This window comes from Panthera onca, chromosome F2 (genome assembly GCF_046562875.1).
Source record: "Panthera onca isolate mPanOnc1 chromosome F2, mPanOnc1 haplotype 2, whole genome shotgun sequence".
NCBI lineage: Eukaryota > Metazoa > Chordata > Mammalia > Carnivora > Felidae > Panthera > Panthera onca.
This window is the reverse complement of record NC_138356.1, coordinates 72,280,120-72,299,614: the sequence shown is the minus strand read 5'-3', so window position 1 is coordinate 72,299,614 and position 19,495 is coordinate 72,280,120. Positions and strand designations below refer to the sequence as shown.

Here is a 19,495-nt window from a genome sequence, read left to right as displayed (position 1 = left end):
TTCTTATTTACATTTCAGTGTGTAATTTCTGATTATTTAAGCTGGTGGCTTCTTTATACCTTGCTTCTTTAAGATTATACCCTTTGGTGCCTTTTGGTACCATTAGGTTTAACATGAAGAAACCCCTTGCTGATCCAGTCTTGAACTAGCAGCTTACATCTTCCACTAAATATGAACAGGCCCTTTTATTGACTGGTTGTCTAGCCATGTCAAACAATTGAAAGTTCAGAGAGCTGGCAGAGTGCATGACTTTGAAGTCAGATAAAACTGAGTTCACGTTTCTGTTCCCTCGTTTCTCAAGCTGGGTCACTAGAGGCAGAATCATTTATTCATTCACTCCCTCATTTATTCACCCAGAAAGCAAGGACATCAAAAGAGGCTTCCCAGAAGAGACACCCTTGAACTAGGCCATAAATAATTAATAGATATTTATAAAACTATTCTCTTAGGCTTGCAGATGCATGTTTCCTTAAATAGAAGCATTAAACAGCATTAAGCTTTGGTTGATACATTTGATATTTAGAGAGTCAGGTGAAAGTCTGTACTTCAGGTTTTTGTTTCTTCCCCCCCCCCCCCCCCCCCCCCCCCCCCCGCTCCAAGATTTTCTAAATTGTGATCCTGACTTAGCTAGTATTTACTAAATGTCCATTCTGTTCCAGGCTCTGTGCTGAGCTTGACGATTACTTCCGTTCAACAGACTGCTTATACAGACTTTTTTAATAGTTTACACTGAAGTACTTCATTTTATTTTATTTTATTTTATTTTATTTTATTTTATTTTATTTATTTATTTATTTATTTATTTGTCTTAATGGTTTTATTTATTTTTGAGACAGAGAGAGACAGAGCATGAGCAGGGAAGGGGCAGAGAGAGAGGGAGTCACAGAATCAGAAGCAGGCTGCAGGCTCTGAGCCATCAGCACAGAGCCCGATGCGGGGCTCGAACTCATGGACTGTGAGATCATGACCTGAGCCGAAGTCGGACGCTCAACCGACTGAGCCACCCAGGTGCCCCAAGCACTTCATTTTATAAGGAAGGATGGACATGGGGATGGGACCAGATTTTTTAGACTTCCTGCTGTTTGCTGCCTGCAAGTAGAGAAAACTTTTTTTGGCATCATTTGGCATCACAGGCATAATATCCAAGATTTCTTTTTTCTGCAAGGGTGGCCTGGAACTATAGCAACCGGTGGTGAATATTACAGCCACCGTTGAGGTAAATTATTTGAATTCTAACATTTTCAGTGAGGGTGGAGCAAAGTGAGTCTTAATTAAAGCACAAGATGTGGACCAAGCAGGCAGAGTGGGGCAGTCCAGGCGAAGAGGGCACTGCTTCTCTGCTTTTCTACCAGTTAAATGAACACAGTGTCTACAGTAAGAAATTCCTGTGTCCTCCTGGTGTCGTACGTGGTGGGCCCCGAGTGCTTGCACTCACTTATTTCGTTAAATTTTTTAATTTGTCAGGAAAGTGCTTAAAAGCGTGTTGTTGTCAAACAATACAAGTGTGTGATAAAGATGTTCAGTGAAGGCAAGGAAAATGTAATTCGATGTCACCCACCGTAGGCTTTTGTTCTAGTTTAAACATAGCAAATTGTAGATGACGTGCGTGGAAATGAAATTACGGGTCTGAAAGTTGATCGTGAACCAGCCGATTAATCGTTTCAAGCACAGTAGAGAAATCGTTAGGGCCGAGATGTCTCTTCAAACCAAGGCCCAGCAGCCCGGGCCTTTCTTCCTTTTGCTTCCCCGTTTGTCTTGGGCTTACAAGTCGTAGCCGCTCCCCCTTTTGTTATAATTATCCTCAGATGAAGTCAGATGCTGCAGATCGTACAAAGAAAAAAAGAGTGCTTTCATTTTCATCCTTGATGTAGGAGATGATGTTAAATCTAACCCCTCATTTACTTAAATGGAATTAGACAAAACATAATTGCATTATTTTACGTTAAGGAATTCTCCTATTCCCAGATACTCCTACGCCTACCCATTTTTCTCTGTGAAACTTCCAGTAGAACTGTATTTTCTGCCAAATTCAGTCTTGTCGGTTCCTGAGGCCTGTAACGTCATGGTTTGATTTGGTTCCCCTTTTCCTTAGGTCTTCCCCAAGCCACCCAGAGCAGTCATTCCTGTGCTTTTTCTCCTGGTAATTATGGCTGAGACCCACCTCTGTTCTGTTTTTGTGGTAACTGTGCCTTGGCGATTTCCATGTGTTGACTGCAGGTGTTCCTTCTCTAAAGGAACTTGGGTTCTCCTTCCCCTTTGACTTTGGACAGCTGCTGTTAGTGTAAAGCAGTTGATGCCCCAACTGGACCTTGCACCCTACCCATCACGCCTAGAGAGCTGGTTTCAGCCTGGGCCATTGGGCCCCACCCGCAGAGTGTCTGGTTAATTAGGGTTGAGATTGGATTTCTAACAAGTTCTGGGTGATGCAAACACTATTGTTCCCAAGACCACACTTGGGAGACCACTAGGAAGGACGGTCACTCTGGACAGAGGTATAGAATTCCCTAATGTTACAGAGAAGCTGTCATTTTTCCTGCCAGATTCACTCCCTCATTATTTTTACTTTTATACCTGCCATCTGTTTTCTATGTTGTATTAATACGTCAAATAACAAGTTGAGTGAGAAATAAATTGCTGGTTGATTATATCGCCCTCTTGTGTTTCTGTGTCATATTTCTTTTTAATACTATTCTGAATAAAAAATACCAGTTCATTGCTGAAAACTTAGGAAATACAGGGGGAAAAACCCTGAAATAAAAGTCACTGATAACCTTACAATTCACTGTTTACGGGTTGAGATCTATCTGTATCTTCTTTTTTTTTTTTTAATTTTCTTTTTTTTAACATTTATTTATTATTGAGAGACAGCATGAGCATGGGAGGGGCAGAGAGAGAGGAGACACGGAACCCGAAGCAGACTCCAGGCTCCGAGCTGTTAGCACAGAGCCTGACGCAGGGCTCAAACTCACAAATCGTGAGATCATGACCTGAGCTGAAGTCCGTCACTCAACTGACTGAGCCACCCAGGTGCCCCTGTCTATCTGTATCTTCTAATCTCATTCCTATTTATAAATCTTTTCTTATATGTGTATTTATTGTCATAATTTTTTAACCACATTGGTTTCATACTAAGTGCTGTTTTATAACCTGATTTTTCACTTGTTTATACATTTTGAAAATGTTTTCCTGTTTTGGAAAGGAAGACTGTAGCCTCGGATCTTTGCTTACTTGGAAGCATACAGCCTTTTAAAACAGAACTACCATGGTTGAGATGGGATCAGGAGCCTAGACCCTCTTGGGGGTGGGGACGGGGCCACATCCTGCCCAGGAGACAGCATGAGCATTTCCCTCTGGCTTTTCTCACCCAGGTCATCTGGATTTCTTTCTGGTGTGTTTAGTCGTATCTCAGTATCTCATCTTAGGCTCTGAGAGTACTGTCCCTGGAAGGTATATTAGAGACCTTGTAGACCTCGTTTTATCAGTGGCAGAAATGAGAAGCGACCGGCCTGTACCCACACAGCCAGGTGGAAGCAGGTTCAGGTCTAGAACACTCTTCTCCAGTTTTCAAAGCCAGGCAGCTGCTGGATGGAAGGTACCTTTGGTCCTTCACCCCCAACCACATAGTGGGAGCAGTTCTCATCTCCTGTCCCTCTCCTAAATCCGCCGTCACCTCCCCGACTTCTAATCTGGAAGTGCAGAGTGCTCCGGGAAGACCAAAACTCGTTCACATTCTATAATACTTCTGAGTCTCAGAATAACTTTTCTGGTGTGGAGAGGAATTCATTTGTTCAGCCATTTACTCAGTCAACACGCATTTTATTTAAGGAATCTACACTCTGCTAGGGGTTGGATGTAACACAGTGGTGGGTGAAACAGCCATAGCTCCTGCCTTCAAGAAGCTTTGCTCTAGACACTAAAGAAACTGTCAAATGCATTGTTCTCTGAAAGTGAGCCTATTCTGCCTAGTTAAGACTCAGGGGAGATCAGAGAGGAGAGACCTATGTAGAAATGTGCTCAACACCTCACTGAGGAGGAGGCATGGAGCCTAGACTAGGAGGCCCTTTGCCAGGAGCCAACGGAAGACTGTTCCAGACTGATGGTAAAGCATGTATATGCTTGAGAGCTTGATAAATCAAGAACCAGAAGAAGGGCCGGCATGGTTGATGGGCGGGGGAAAGGGTAGAGGGGCTTCAGACAGGTTGCCAGGGCCAGACTTACGTTGTGAGGCTGGATTTGAATCCAGTCCATGGGAAGCCATTGATGGGTTTCACGCAGGAGAGTAATATGATCTGATAATCGTTTTAAAAGATCACTGGAACGACAGGACTCAGGAAATGAGGATGGCCTTTGGAGTCAGTAAAAACCTTAATTAAGACTCTGACCATCCGCTTAGTCACTGTTTGACCTTAGGCAAGTTACTTGACCTCTCTGAGCCTGTTTCCTCAATTGGGTGAGGCTAAGATACATCTTACTGAGTTGTTGTGAGCAATAACTTTAGGTAACATAACGTTAAACACAGTACCATCTGTCATTTTAATAACTCTAATTCAGGCTGATTTGCCTGGATTAGAGCATGGTATATAATGGGATGCATTACCTTACAGTTTGTAGAGACTCCCTTGCGGGATGAGGCAGGGAAACAAGAAGCATTGGAGGGAATGTGGTGCAACATGAAGGACATTCGGGAGTCCTGCCAACCTCCGTCCCAGCCTCATAAGACCTAGTCCAGTATCCAAAATGCCATCATTGTATTTTTTCCACCACTGCGGCTGAGCTGTTCAAGTGTGAGACAGTAAACCTAGTTACGTTTTATTAAGAGTCTGTGTTGTGCAGCGTTTTGCACGCGTAGCACCCGGCATCTACACGGCAACACCCTCAGCACCGTATGGAGGCAGCCTTATCATTGCCACTATAAGGAAGGAGACTGAATCTCTAAGAGGTTGAATGACTAAATCTCTAAATCTCTGAAAGGTTGAATGACTTGTCCAGGCACACGCTTGGCTAAGTCTGTGCCGCCTGTTGATCGTGTGAGTGCTGGGCACTCCAGCAGCTGTGAAGTGTAAACTGTTACAAATGCCTGAGCAGTGGGTGAGGTGGGAACGTTAAGTCTCATCTGCGTGGGAATTGTAAGTGCCCTCAAAGCAGTATTCTTTGTTTCCCCTTGAAGCATATGCAACCGAATACAATAAAGCTTAGTTTAGTAGGTCGGTAATGGCTAATAATAGTCTGTATGTGTATGCAGTATATTATCATCTTTGAAACATTCTGATAATTGGGGGCACCTGGGTGGCTCAGTAGTTTGGGTGTCTGACTCTTGATTTCGGTTCAGGTCATGATCTCATGGCCCTGGGATCTGTCTCTCTCTCTCTCTCTCTCTCCTTCTCTCTCTTTCCCCCTCTCCCTCCCAGTCTCTCTCTCTCTCTCTCTCAAGAAATAACTTTTTTAAAAAGCACATTATGATAACCTACAAGAAGATAATGCTGTAAATAGTTCACTGACTTGGGAGTTAGCCCTGGCTTGTGGTTTGGCCCGTCCACTTGGCTGAGTGTGTTTGAACACGTTAATACCACCTTGAGGGTTCTCGGGAGCAGCCAGCGGAGCAGCCGGATAAAGCAGGCAGCCCTGTGGCCTGCTACCCAGTGGGAGCTCCGCTGGCATCCGTTCTCCCTGATCCTGTCGCACCAGCCTTGGCTAGTGGAGGAAGGTGCCAGGACACCCATTTTAAAATCAGAAAACCGAGTCGGTCAGGTTAACGGTTTGCCCAAAGTCCCCAGGCCAATAGTAATGAGTGGCCACATTCTGGCCTTCTCAGCTCCTGCTGAGAACTCTTTCCAGTGTATCTTAACACCCTGGAAACTGCCTGACCACAACCGGGCACCGCCATGAAGGAGTTAACACACTAGACAGAATATCTAATTTATCCCAGGGAATCGAAGACTTAACTGCTGGGAGCTGGCTCATTATTTTAATTGGATTTTCCAATGTGTTGAGCAAGTCAGCAGATTTGCATTAGCCTTACTTTCTGTCTGTAGAGGGGAAGGAGAGAGAACCGGTGGGCAGTAAGGTAGGAACGTCAGGATTAACGCAGGATGACAAAGCAAGCAAATTATGTCCCCGTTCATTGATACGGTGCCGTGTGCATGTGGGGGCCGTGGGGGCAGGGCACCACGTGTAGAGCCGTGCTGCGCTCCCACTGCAATGCTGCTGAGTCACTGTTCCCCAGGCCTGTGCTCCCGCAGGGTGGCACAGTCCCCCGGGTCGCAGGCCCCCAGGCGAGCCAGAAACCACAGTGCAGCGTGGCCACCGGCAGCTGCCTGCTGACTCCAGCTTTGGGACCTGGTCGGTTAGTGGACAAAACAGATGAGATGCTTCCCCCTTAATTAAGAGGCATACCTTCTAGAGAAGAAAGACAGGTGATGAATCATAAAGAATGAGATCATGTCGTTTTGTGGTAAAACTCTAAGGGGTTTAGAGAAAAATCAGAGCGGATACAAAGAGGAAAGCCGTCCCGAAGTCCTCTCTAACGGGAGCTGTTTGTCTCATGTCTGGTAGCGTCTGAGCAAGTTGTAAGGAATAGGGGGTTATTGTGATCAAAACCAGTATTAATTACAGTCTGTTTGCTTAAACAAATGACTTTTGCATAATGAAAGGACACACGTCAGCCTCCTCCTGTCTTTATTCCAGGTTTCTCGTTGGGCTTGATATACGTATATACTCGCAGAGGAAATTTCCACTTGGTGAGGAAGCAGTTTGTTTGGAAAGCAGACACATTTACCGCACCCGAACACCACTCCTGAAATGCTTTCTAATGTGTTTGCTTAATAAAATGGAAAAAGAGGTGCTCTTAAAAACATATCCTTCATCGTCCTGTTATCTTGGCTTGTGTAAAGAACTTACATTAATTCAACTTTATCATTAAAGGAAAGGAAATAGGTTGGAAGTTGAGTAAATGGAAATGCAATCAATAGAATTTTAGTAAAATTAATGGGAAATAATAGATTTGAAAGGCTTTCAAAAAATCCACTGAGGATAATGAAGGTGATACAGGAAGTCTTTCTTTTTTTTATGTTGGCCTCCTCGTGGTTGCCCTGGAGGTGCTTTTGTATTCGTTTGCAAGCTTTGCTTAGGCTGTGAGAAGGATTCCTGAAAGAACTGGAAAATAAAAAAGCAGGAAAGTCACAGAACCCTACAACTGTGAGGTCATGTAACCCATCGCTGTCGCAGTACCTTCCAGTGTCGGAGAAAATAGGCCTTCTCTTCATTGAGATCTGCAGCAAAGGAAATTTTGGCCTCTTGATAAATATTTCTCAAAAGTTTCCTTCTCTTGAGAGTAGTCTGTTTTCTCTTTGACATCTCTCTGCATCTTCATAATGACAGAGAGTTGCTATTCGCTCTTTCCTTAAAACCATTGCCTTTGCCGGTTTTTGCAAATTAACCAACTTTTTCCTGGGAAGTAAGGTGGGGAAAGATTTTTTTCCTGGGGCCTTTTGCCAGGCTCATCCTGGGAAGATTCTGAATTCATAAATACACAATGTTTGGCCTTCTCAGTTTCTTATCAGCCCCCAAGAGTATGTGTGTGGATAACCACAAAGAAATTCTTAATTCTTGGGGTTTTCCATCAGTGCCACTGCAGCCCCCCCTCCCCCCCCCCAACCCCGACGACGGCACTGAAAGGTTACAGTGTGTGTCTATTGTGTGGTCAGTACATGGCTTTTGAGGGACTTTTCCTTCCGCGCAACCCCCACGTTCAGTATTAACCACAGTTTCATAATTTTTTCATTCTTATTTTGTAATGTAGCCCTCAGACCAAAATGGCATAACAATTTTTTTTTTCCTGCTTCATTTCACAAAGGATTTGAGGCATTGGTGAAAAGCCTGATTCTAGGACGACGTTAAAAATGGTTTATAATCACTGTCATTTCATTGTTTGTTTTAGAATATTTTAAAGTTTTATGTATTTAAGCAATCTCTACATCCCATCTGGGGCTAGAACTTACAACCCCAGGTCCAGAGTTGTGTGCTCCCCAACCGAGCCAGCCAGGCGCCCCTGTTCTTTTCATACAGAACTTTGTATGCTGTGAATGCTGTTTTATACTTTGCTTTTGTCATGTAACAATTTATCTTGGAGCCGTTTCCAAAGTTACACATAAAGAACTTTCTCAGTTTTATGGCTACGGTTTAGAACTTCCGTAGTTTATTTAACTCGTCCCTTATTGACAAGTCCTAAGCTTCCCGTCAGAATAAATCCTATAGAGAGGAACCTTGTGCTCACATGATTCTCTATTTCCTGTATTCTACAAATATTTATTGAGCACCTACTCTGTGCCAGGCGGTGTTCTAAATTCTGGAAATAGGGCAGTGAACATGCAGACCCTACCCTTGGAGAGTTTGCGTTCAAACTGAGGGTACAGCAAACAAATGAGGAAACAGATACGTGCATGGTGAGGGATGGTGAATGTTTTGAAGAAGATTAAGGATTTCTACGAATCGAGGAGAGGTAGGCACTGGCCTGGTGAGTGGAGGGCTGGTTGGCCCCTGCCTCGCTTACCACCATCCACACAAACCTCCGAGGCCCGCAGGAGAGCAGGATGCAGGAGGCTTATGTTTCAGGAAGGAGCTTCATCTGTGGCTGAGAGTGAGTCCTGTTCATCTTTATTTTCCCCATCTCATACCCACAGCCGGTGTTTTTCAACGTTATTATTACCTGAAAACTGCACCACCCCATCCCAAGGAGTCTTTTTAAAGATATTTGGGGGGGTGGGCACCTGGGTGGCTCACGATTTTGGCTCAGGTCATTATCTCACAGTTTGTGGGTTCGAGCCCTGCATTGGGCTCTGCATTGACAGTGCGGAGCCTACTTGGGATTCTCTCTCCCTCTCTCTCTGTCCCTCCCCTACAAGTAGATAAATCAACATTTAGAAAGAAAGAGAGAAAGAGAAAGCAAGGGAGGGAGGGAGGAAGTTAGAAAGTTTAAACTAAACTTTGAAGTTGTAATGCCACAGATATACTCTATATCAAGTTTATGTACTCTGGCCCTTTGGAAAGCCACAGCCATTGTAATAGCTAAGATGTTTTTCACCCCACTCCCCAGGAACCAATGCCCTTGACCTTACAGAACACAGACTCCGAATCCGTGGCTCTCTCACTGTTGGCACCTGCCGGCCAGGCTATCTCTCTGTGGGTGGCGGAGCAGGGGGTAGCGAGATTGCACAGATAGAATCGTCTCGGTATTCAGAATCTCTTTGTCTTTGAAAGAAGAGAGAGTTGGTGGTTTTTGATCCAAGCCCTCTGGTGATGTGCCCTGGACAACTTCTCTTGCGTGGAAACTGGAAGCCGGGAGGCAGAGGTGGAATGGTGAGCCACAGGGAGCCCAGGATGAGAGCAGTAGGCAGGGGTTGGGAGAAGGTGTCTGTCTGTTCCGTGTGGCCTTATTATTTAAAAAAAAAAATTTTTTTTTAATGTTTATTCATTTTCTTTTTTAATTTTTTTTTTAACACTGATTTATTTTTGAGACAGAGAGAGATAGAGCATGGACGGGGGAGGGGCAGAGAGAGAGGGAGACACAGAATCAGAAGCAGGCTCCAGGCTCCGAGCCATCAGCCCAGAGCCTGACGCGGGGCTCGAACTCACGGACTGCGAGATCGTGACCTGAGCTGAAGTCGAACGCTCAACCGACTGAGCCACCCAGGCGCCCCTTAATGTTTATTCATTTTTGAGAGAGAGACAGAGCGTGAGCGTCAGAGGGGCAGAGAGAGAGGGAGACACAGAATGTGAAGCAGGCTCCAGGCTCTGAGCTGTCAGCACAGAGTACGACGCAGGGGCTGGAACTCACAAGCCGTGAGATCATGACCAGAGCTGAAGTCGGATGCTCAACCGACTGAGCCACCCAGGCGCCCCACATTGCCTTACTCTTATTTCTTCTCTAACGTCCCTTTGGATTTTGAAAACAGATATGTATCCAGCACTTGCTGAGTGTGTGGGAGCAAGCTAGCACTGTGAGGTGTATTAACCCCTTCACTGCAGCTGTCTGCGGCAGGTTGTAGCGTCCCCCGGTTATCTAGGGGGCGCCCAGGGTCCCGCACCAAGCCTGCAGGTGTCCACATGGGTCCTTCTCGCTCCGCTCTCTCCCTCCGCCTCTGTACGGCACTTGTAATACCGCGATGTGGCAGAGTGGGTTTGCATACGGCGACCACCTCTGTCCCTGGGGTGTGAGCTCGCTCGAGGCAGGAACGGTGTTTTATTCACCTTCACCTGGCCAGCCGCTAGCATGGTGGGTGTCACAGAACAAGGACGTGGTAAGTGATTGATGGAAGGGTGACTGGCTGGCTGCAGTGACAAATGAGAACACTCTTGCACGGGAGTAAAATTATTTCCTGAGTGAGGGAGCCCACCGACCTCGCCGGCTATGACCTGGTTCGGCAGGTCCCTGTAGTGTTGGTTCCACACGACTAGACCCGGTTTCCCCACAGTGCTCCGGGTCCGTGTCATTCACTGTTCCCGGTCCTTGTTCGGCACACTCTTTCCCTGCTTGCCTGTCCCTCCCTTGGTTTCCCTGCCTCGCTGTCTCCAGCTGGGTGCCAGCTCCGTCTCCCTCTCCTCTGTAGACCCCTTTTTGTTCCAACTTGACATCAAGGAGACTCAGGCCACTGCCTCAGAACAGTGAGAAACCCGCACTTGTATCTTGTCTTTCTAATGGATCTGGGCACAGAGAGGACACAGTGAGTGGGACAGTCGTGGTCCCTGCCCTCACTGAGCTTACGTTCTGGTGGGGGACAGAGTGCACGTATAAACACACTGGGTCATTTCAGATAGTGACAGATGCCGAAGAAGCGTACGAAAAGGAGTAATAGAAGCCAGTTGTGTGGCTCCCACCTGCTGTGGGGGGTGGGGGGGGGGGCTGGTCTTGCCCCCTAACCTCGGGGCGGTGCGCAGGGTCAGCAAGATGGTGCGTGAGAGCCCTTACGCAGAGTCTGCTGTGTGCAAAGTGTCCACAGTAGCTGATTTTGTTATTCTGCACGCACTTCCTTTTTTAACCGTCTTCCGTGTTTGCTTTACTTTCCAGCTCCAGGGTCTGAGCCACAATGTGATCTTCACCTTGGACTCCTTGTTGAAAGGAGACCTGAAGGGAGTCAAAGGAGTAAGTATTCAGAAATTTGATTTTCACTTTAACTGGAAAGGATTGATTTTTTCCCCCCTCTTTAAAGATCATAGCGTTACTTGCATTTGAAGGGCACTCTGAACATTTCTAGCATAAAAACTACTTGGAAAATGATCATTGGAAAAGATGTGCCGCTTCACACAGTGTTATTGACTGAGGAATAAGATGAGGCCCTTTCCGGATTATCGGTGAGAGCCCACGGGGCTGCGGGGAGTCTGTGCTGAGCCTTGGCCGCGCCACCAGCCACCCCGCGGGCATCGCAGCGAAGGCCGCCCTTCCCGCTCGCTCAGGCTCCTCGTCTACGACACACGCTGTGACGTGCGTGAGAGCGTGTCCGGTTTCACGCGTCCTTTAGAGGAAAGCATTTTCGCTGCCATGTTATTTCCGCACTGTTTGCTTGCCTTTGAGCAAAAGTGAATCCAGTCTCAAGTTCGTTTTCTCTTTCCTAAGGATCTCAAGAAGCCGTTTGACAAAGCTTGGAAAGACTATGAGACAAAGTTGTAAGTCATTTTTTTTTTTGGTTGTTTTTTATAGTTGTTCATTTCTTAAGAAAAAGTTAACTAGAAGAAGGACAGAGCTCTTACCTGATCTCTTTTGGACAAGAACTCGTTGAGTACCTCCTTGTAAAGGCTAAGAGCCCGGGTGTGCTGACCTGACCGGAGGTGTTTATGACTCCTCCTCCTCCTCGTCATAGGAGGAGGGAGGTGCGCTGTTAACTCCCAAAAATTTGTGAGCCCATGGCTGCTGACGCTGACTATCAAGTAGTCCATCTGACCGTTGCAACTTTTCTCTAATTACAGCTAGCATATAACTGTAGGCTGTTTACATTCCTGCATAGCAATTAGGAAACGATAAAAATTCATAGCTAGCGTTTGTGACCTCCTTCTGCCCGCCGGGGCCTGTGCGCCATGTTCTACCTGCGTGACCGCCACACCGTGACCTCACCGTCTGGTTGTGGATTGGGGAACTAAAGCCTGGAGAGACTGAAGGGATTACAGGAGGTCATGGAGCTGGGCGGTGTCACGCTGCCTTCCCCAGGGTCTGTGTGGCCCCTGAGCCGGAGCAACATGTCACGGGCACGGCGGGCCCGTCCGGTGGATTGTTGCAGGGACTGTGGAAATAACGCACACGAAATGCATGGTGTGGGCCTGGCTCACCTTCCTGCCGTACGAGTCAGACCATCTTCCCTCATTGCTACTCGAAGACATTTGTATTATCAGGAGGTGTGGTGGGAGGAGAAGTATATTTAAAAGCACTTAATAAAAAAGGTTGGCTGTAAACTTGGATAGCTGTCACCATGAGAGAATAAAAGCATTTCTGGAGACAGCAGTAACAGCAGAATGAAAACACCAACAAAAGAAAAACAAATTCGGGGTTAAATTTGTTTTTTGCTAGACTACTTCTACAAATGCTTATGTAATAAACGCACTGTTGGAGACTTGCTGCCTTAGGAATACTTTTACGCATTGATGGTTATAAATGCAGCTGAGAACAGAAGGGCTCTTAAAATGGTCAGTGATGGAGTGAACAGTATAGGCCATCCTGTCTTTCTGTATTAAAAAAGATCATCAGTGCTCACTCTTGTGAGCTAAGTGCTGCCCTGCCCAGAGGCAACTTCATGCCCTGGGCTTGGAATAGAACTAAGTACATACAAAAGGGGCCCGAGTCCACAGAAGGGAGAAAAAAACAAAACAAAACACCTTTGCTCTACACTTGTGGAATAGATCTCTTTTGTAGGACATGGAAATAAAACAAGGTACAGTATGTGCTTTGGCAGCTGAAATACTACCACTGTTGGGTAGTGGAACTGTATTTTTGGTATTTTATAAAAATACAGTTGGCACAAGACCTGCTGGTCAGTATTATGAATGTCCTGGAGCAGAAACCATTCTAGGACAATCTAGGTGCCCTTCATGGCGCTTTGCTCAACTGTACTCAGACTTGTCTGGTTGCTCACTAGTCTGTATTGTCCTCTGGCATCTGACCCCGGTGAGTGCAGTGACCATATCGTCCTCGCGTTTGGTGTTAATCTCCCAGTGCCTACCCCTAGCAGTACCTTGGGCACATAGCTTGTGCATAGGGAATAGTTGCTGCAGGAATGAAAGAATTATCCAGATCTGGAAATGTGTATCAGGATTCATCATTTAAGTGGGTCGTGATTTTAGGATTTCACCAAAAGGTTGTTGTTTTATTTTTCTTTTTTAATAAACCTCTATCGGGGCACCTGGGTGGCTCAGTCGGTTGAGCGTCTGACTTCGGCTCAGGTCGTGATCTCGCAGTTTGCGAGTTCGAGCCCCACGTCGGGCTCTGTGCTTACAGCTCGGAGCCTGGAGCCTGCTTTGGATTCTGTGTCTCCCTCTCTCGCTGCCCCTCCCCTGACTCACACTCTGTCTCTCTCTCCCTCTCAAAAATAAATAAACATTAAGAAATAAATTAATAAAAATAAATAAATAAATAAAATAAACCTCTATCAACAAATGATTTTCCTAAGATATGCTTCTTCCTCACCATGTATAGCGGTATAAGAAGAAAAAAAAAACCCAAATGTTTGATTATTTGATGTGATAGGGCTCATTTGATTATGAATTACAGAAAACAAAGCAACATACAAAAAAAAAAGAAGTTAATTTATTAGCTTTGATAACCAGGAGGCTGGGCTGTGGTCTTCCATTTAGAACCCGGGAGGCAGTGAGTCATAATAGTTTAGACCACACACTGGGGAGTCAGAGACCATGGGAGAATCTCAGTGGTGCCACTTCCTGGCTTTGTGACTTTGAGCCAAGATACTTAACTTTGATGATCCTCACCTGTAAAACCATAGAAGCGTTAACCACTTCTCAAGGCTTCTGTGAAGACAAGATAACATAATATGTTGAAGTAATTGCCTGTTGACAGACATACAGTTGGCCAGTCAGTTGTTTCTAGCAAGTTTTTTAAACCATCAAATAATACTTGGTCAAAATAACACCCATACATAAAAGAAAGCATTAAATAGTGCTTGCAACGGTTAAGACGGACTCTGCATAGAATAGAAACTCCAATAATAATGGCCTCGACAAGAGTCTATCCGAGCAGAGCGTCTAGGGCAGACCAGGCACCGTTCACAGCACTTCTGTGTCACAGCACTGTAAGAATGTCCGTGCTGCCTTCCCAAGTCTGTGCTGCACCTGATAATGAGGATTCTTTTCCTAACGAGGAACGGGAGGAGGGGATCTTACGTAGGCAATGGACGTGCTTTTCATGGAAAGACACGGTGGTCCTCAGCCCCACCCATCCTGTCCTTTGAGTCCCTCTCCTGTTCCCTGGCTGGTTTGTCTCTGTTCCTCTGTGTTCTCTTGCTGTTTCCTCCTGGTGCACCTGCTGTGCAGCCACAGCACATGAGGGCTCAGCTCCCTCGCACAACTACCCCCCGTGGCTTTCCCACCCCCATTCCTGTTCATCCAGTGTGGTTAATACCACAGTTTATGGATAAACCAGTTGTCAGTGTGAACAACTTCTGTGGCTGTAAATATTCAGTGCCCATCAAATGGTGTTATAATGGACTTTCCATTCTCATCGTACCATTTTCTGCTTTCCCTTAGTGAAATAATTGCCTCATTTCATTTGCCTCCTACTGCTGGAAACGTTTGTGATCTTTTGTTATCTGTTAGAACTGATGTCCAACACCTATGAATGTTTCTGTTTAAAACAAAATAATAGTGTTTCTGTTTAGAACATACACTATGTATGTTGTAACAACGATTATAGATCTGTTATCGTTAGGTTGTCTGGCAGTCCCGTCTGTTCTGTCCTGGAGATTCCCTCCAGAGCCCTTTTGCTTAGCAGCACAACTGTCGTCCTGGGCTGCCCCTTCATGGTAGCTCTCCTCCTTCCTCCTTCCTGGCATGGGCCCATATTTGGCTGGCACACCACTTCCACTCGTTTCCAGGGAACGGCTCTCAAGGAGGGAAAATTTTCAGATTTTTCCATGTCCAGAAATATCTTCATTCTGCATCACACAGAATGAGAGTTTGGCTGAATATAAATCCTCTCATTTTATAATCATATTTGCTCCCATTTCTTTGTGTGGGGTTTGGGGAAGGGGTTCATTTATTTTCAGTTAGAAAATGTGAAAGCCTTTTTTTTTTTTTTTTTTTAATGTTCTACGAAGTTTCTTCATTGACCTTCTCTTTGCAGTTTTTAGCTCTGTAGTTCCCAAAATGTTTCTTATCATTCCTCCCATCTGGTTTCTTTTCTGTTTATTCTCCTAAAAGGCTTCGCCATATAATGTTGGATTCTCTAGGTTGTTCTTATAATTTTTCTCTCTTTTCTGTTCTATTTGTCTATGTTCTGTTTTAGATTATTTTCAACCTTTTATTCTCACTGTTTCAGTCGACTTTTTTAAACCTTTTTTTTCAAGTTCTTCAAGTTTTTAAAGAGCATGAGTGGGGGAGGGGCAGAGAGAGGGGGAGACACAGAATCCGAAGCAGGCTCCAGGCTCTGAGCTGTCGGCACAGAGCCCGACGTGGGGCTTGAACTCATGGACTGTGAGATCATGACCTGAGCTGAAGTCAGATGCCACCCAGGCATCCCACAGTCATCTTTTTTTTTTTAATGTTTTATTTATTTTTGAGAGAGAGAGAGAGAGAGAACAGGTGATAGGGCAGAAAGAGAGAGACAGAGGATCCAAAGCAGGCTCTGACCCAAAGTGGGCTCTGCACTGACCGCAGATGCGGGACTCGAACTCACAAACTATGAGATCATAACCTGAGCCCAAGTCCGACACTTAGCCAGCTGAGCCATCCAGGCATCCCTCAGTTGACTTTCTTAATTTGGCTATCATATTTTAAATTTCCAAAGCCCTTTTTCTCAGTTCATTGGGAGTTTTTGGTGGCCTTTGTATAGTTTCTTCTTCTTGTTTCATAGATACACTATTTTACCTTTCTGAGGATTTGATTATATTTTATAAAGTAGTTTCTCTCTTACTGCCCCTGGTTCTCTCACCACCGCCTACCCACTCCCTGACTTGTTATTTTGAACCCCTGCTTTCATTTTGGAGCCTTTCCTCAGTTACCTTATCATCTTTCACCACCCATTCATATTTCAGAGTAAAGCACCCAAAAGTTGATAGAAGGCTCCTGTACATCAGCAGGGCTTGTCAAGAACGCAGTGAGCTGCCTCCTTGGGTTTTTAGGTGTTAGGATGTCAAGACAGCTTTTTTTTTCAGGAACATTCTAAATGTCAATATCCAGAACTGTGTCTTCTGGCACCATTCAGCTCCCTGAGCCCCGTGTCTAGTGATGTATATGATGGCAATCTGGAAGCAACAAAGGCCAGAGAGGGATTCCAAATTGTAGATTAGGATCTCTCCCATCCTTATTTTGTACAGGCCACTGCCAGATGATGGAATGATTAAAGTGTGTTATGGGGATATGAAAATGGCCCAGGTTTAGAAGAATATCGGAAATTACCTTTGACTACTTTTTGTGCATGCCCACTATGCGCTTTGATTGTCCTGAAATAATTCTCAGACTCTTAATCTGTTGGCAATCAGGATACACCTAAGGTCTCCAACTTTCTGATACTTTTTCATCGATGAGTAACGTACTTTACCCAAGAAAAAAATCAACTGTCAGAATTTTTTCATGCAGACCAAAATGTGAGAGAATGTATAAGAATTCATCCATGTGTAAGATCAGACTTAAAAGGCAAGGTTTCCTAGGTGAAAATTTATACGATGTGTGTTCTCTTTGAATGTTACTTTCAACATCAACGTTACCGACTTAAGAGTTCCTGCTGCTTAACCTTTAGTAAGAAACAATCAGTGACTCTTGTTAAAGGGAAGACAAAAAGGAAAGACAGGAATGTTTGTTTTTGTTTTTAAATGATGGCATCTTTAATTACAGTACAAAAATTGAGAAGGAGAAGAGAGAGCACGCAAAGCAGCATGGAATGATCCGCACGGAGATCACGGGAGCCGAGATCGCAGAAGAAATGGAGAAGGAGAGACGCCTCTTCCAGCTCCAAATGTGCGAAGTAAGAACAGCTTTTGCAAGCATTTGCCTGGCGTTTGGTTAACTGTGATCTTTCCTGCTAGTCAGCAGTTTTTCTGCTTAACTGCAGGCTGTTTGGTTATTAGAGGAGGGGACCGTTTCTTAAGGGTTCTCATCTCCGTTTTTCTCCAAGCCTTTTGGGATCCGCCATTTCACTGTTGTCTCATATTTTGAGCCTTGGTCCTGTGGGGCTGTTTATGCCAAAACAGGATTCTTTGGTGAGAACTTTAATGTTGCTTGTGAGTGAGTGTGGAAAAAAACATCTGGTGAGGAGTAACACTGGTGAACATGAAGCCTTACTGATCCAGGTTAAGAGCATGTGTCTTTTTTAACCATGTGTCCAGTGGAATGAAAGCTGAAATAAAGTAGTCATGAAGAAAGTCTGAGTTCATGAAAGAAATGTAATGAAAGCATGTTCCCTTAAACTTTGAGCAGCGGTTCTCAAACTGGGTTCCCAGCGAGCGCTGGTCCTCCTTGACCTGGCGTCCTGCCATTCTGACGCTAACGTGTAACAGTTCCTTTATCAGTTTTCCAAAAATACTAAAACGGATAGAATTTTCTCAATTTTAAGTGTTTCTTTTTTTAAAAAAATACTTTTTTTCCTCCTCTTCAACCTTTTAGCTTCTTCTTGAACCTGTCTGCTCGTATGCACTTCTTTATAATAAAACAAGTAAAAAAAAAGCAAACAATATCAACAGAAAGTCTTGGATACTGGTAAAAATCAGAGCTAGTAGTGTTCATTAACTGCTTGATTAATAACAGGTTATTGTAACGTTAATTTTTCTTACTCTTTCATTCTTGAGTACCGGAAACTCTTCCTAAAAGTTTCAGTACCTCACCGCATATTCCATAAAGAGAGTGCAATTTTACTGATTTTCTGCCAAGAACGACCTGTCTTTCAGGTTTCGATCATGTGAACGCTAAGTTTGAGATCCACTGCACCAGGGGGAAATAATCAAACATTCTAGAATGTTTTGCTGTGTTTGATTTCTGCTTGTAGAGTAAACTAATCTGGAGTGTTTTAAACCATTAACACTCTAATCATGTCGTTTGTACACTCGTGACTGTGCCTGATCGTCATTTCCCAAATGAAACTCCCCCTGTCTGAAGGCAGCCAAGGTTCAGTAGCTTGTGCAGATTCACGATCGGTATTCTGCTCCCCAGACCCAGGACTGGGAAACCCTGTCTGTAACAGTCAACATACAATTCTGTTTTATTTCCACAGTATCTCATTAAAGTTAATGAAATCAAGACCAAAAAGGGTGTGGACCTGCTGCAGAATCTTATAAAGTATTACCACGCTCAGTGCAAGTAAGTGGAACACGGCGGTCGTGATTGTTAGCCCCAGGAAGGACCCCCTTTACTTCTTTGCCTTTCTTATGTTCCTTTCTTTCTGCTCTTCATTTGGTCGCTGTACGTACCCATATAACCTTCCACAGCCACATGGTAGGAACTCGTATGATCTTTCCATCTTCGTCGTTTTCTGTAAATCAGTAACTCCTATCAGTGCAACTGTTTGGTTACTCAAAAATGCTGTCTTACTTAACAAATCCTAACATTGGCCCTGCTCTGGCCACAGATCCATATATCCCTGTCACTGCAGAGGCCTTCTCGGTGACCCCCTCCCCCTCCTCCCGTACTTGGCATCTTACCTATTACTGGCTCATTTGTACCACATATACCTACTTGGATTTTTTTTTTCATCATCTGAATTAGACAAAATTAAATACCTTGGACATTAAGAATACTTTGCCTCGGGGCGCCTGGGTGGCGCAGTCGGTTAAGCGTCCGACTTCAGCCAGGTCACGATCTCACCGTCCATGAGTTCGAGCCCCGCGTCAGGCTCTGGGCTGATGGCTCGGAGCCTGGAGCCTGTTTCCGATTCTGTGTCTCCCTCTCTCTCTGCCCCTCCCCCGTTCATGCTCTGTCTCTCTCTGTCCCAAAAATAAAATAAAAAACGTTGGAAAAAAAAAAAAAAAAAAAAAGAATACTTTGCCTCTATGGGGCACCCGGGTGGCTCGGTCAGTTAAGCATCCAACTTCGGCCCAGGTCATGATCTCACAGTCCATGAGTTCGAGCCCTGCATCAGGCTCTGTGCTGACAGCTCAGAGCCTGGAGGCTGCTTCAGATTCTGTGTCTCCCTCTCTCTCTGCCCCTCCCCCACTGATGCGCGCATGCTCGCTCTCTCTCTCTCTCTCTCTCTCTCTCAAATATAAACATTTTTTTAAAAAAGCTTTTTTAAAAAAGAATACTTAGCCTCCTTACTTGAATGCCTGTGTAATTAGAGGTATGCTTTGAGAATGAT

The 19,495-nt window shown here is 44.9% G+C and overlaps 1 protein-coding gene across 6 annotated transcripts in view; it reads left to right on the top strand.

Annotated features, from left to right (window-relative positions):
• The window catches only part of ASAP1 (ArfGAP with SH3 domain, ankyrin repeat and PH domain 1), a 346,739-nt gene that overhangs the window by 235,937 nt on the left and 91,307 nt on the right, over positions 1-19,495 (top strand). For all 6 annotated transcript variants that reach the window (XM_078441687.2, XM_078441686.2, XM_078441688.2 and 3 more), the window contains 4 exons: positions 11,063-11,137; positions 11,609-11,658; positions 17,044-17,173; positions 18,416-18,501. In XM_078441687.2, coding sequence (XP_078297813.1) covers positions 11,063-11,137; positions 11,609-11,658; positions 17,044-17,173; positions 18,416-18,501 — 341 coding nt within the window. The remainder of the gene's footprint in view (positions 1-11,062; positions 11,138-11,608; positions 11,659-17,043; positions 17,174-18,415; positions 18,502-19,495) is intronic.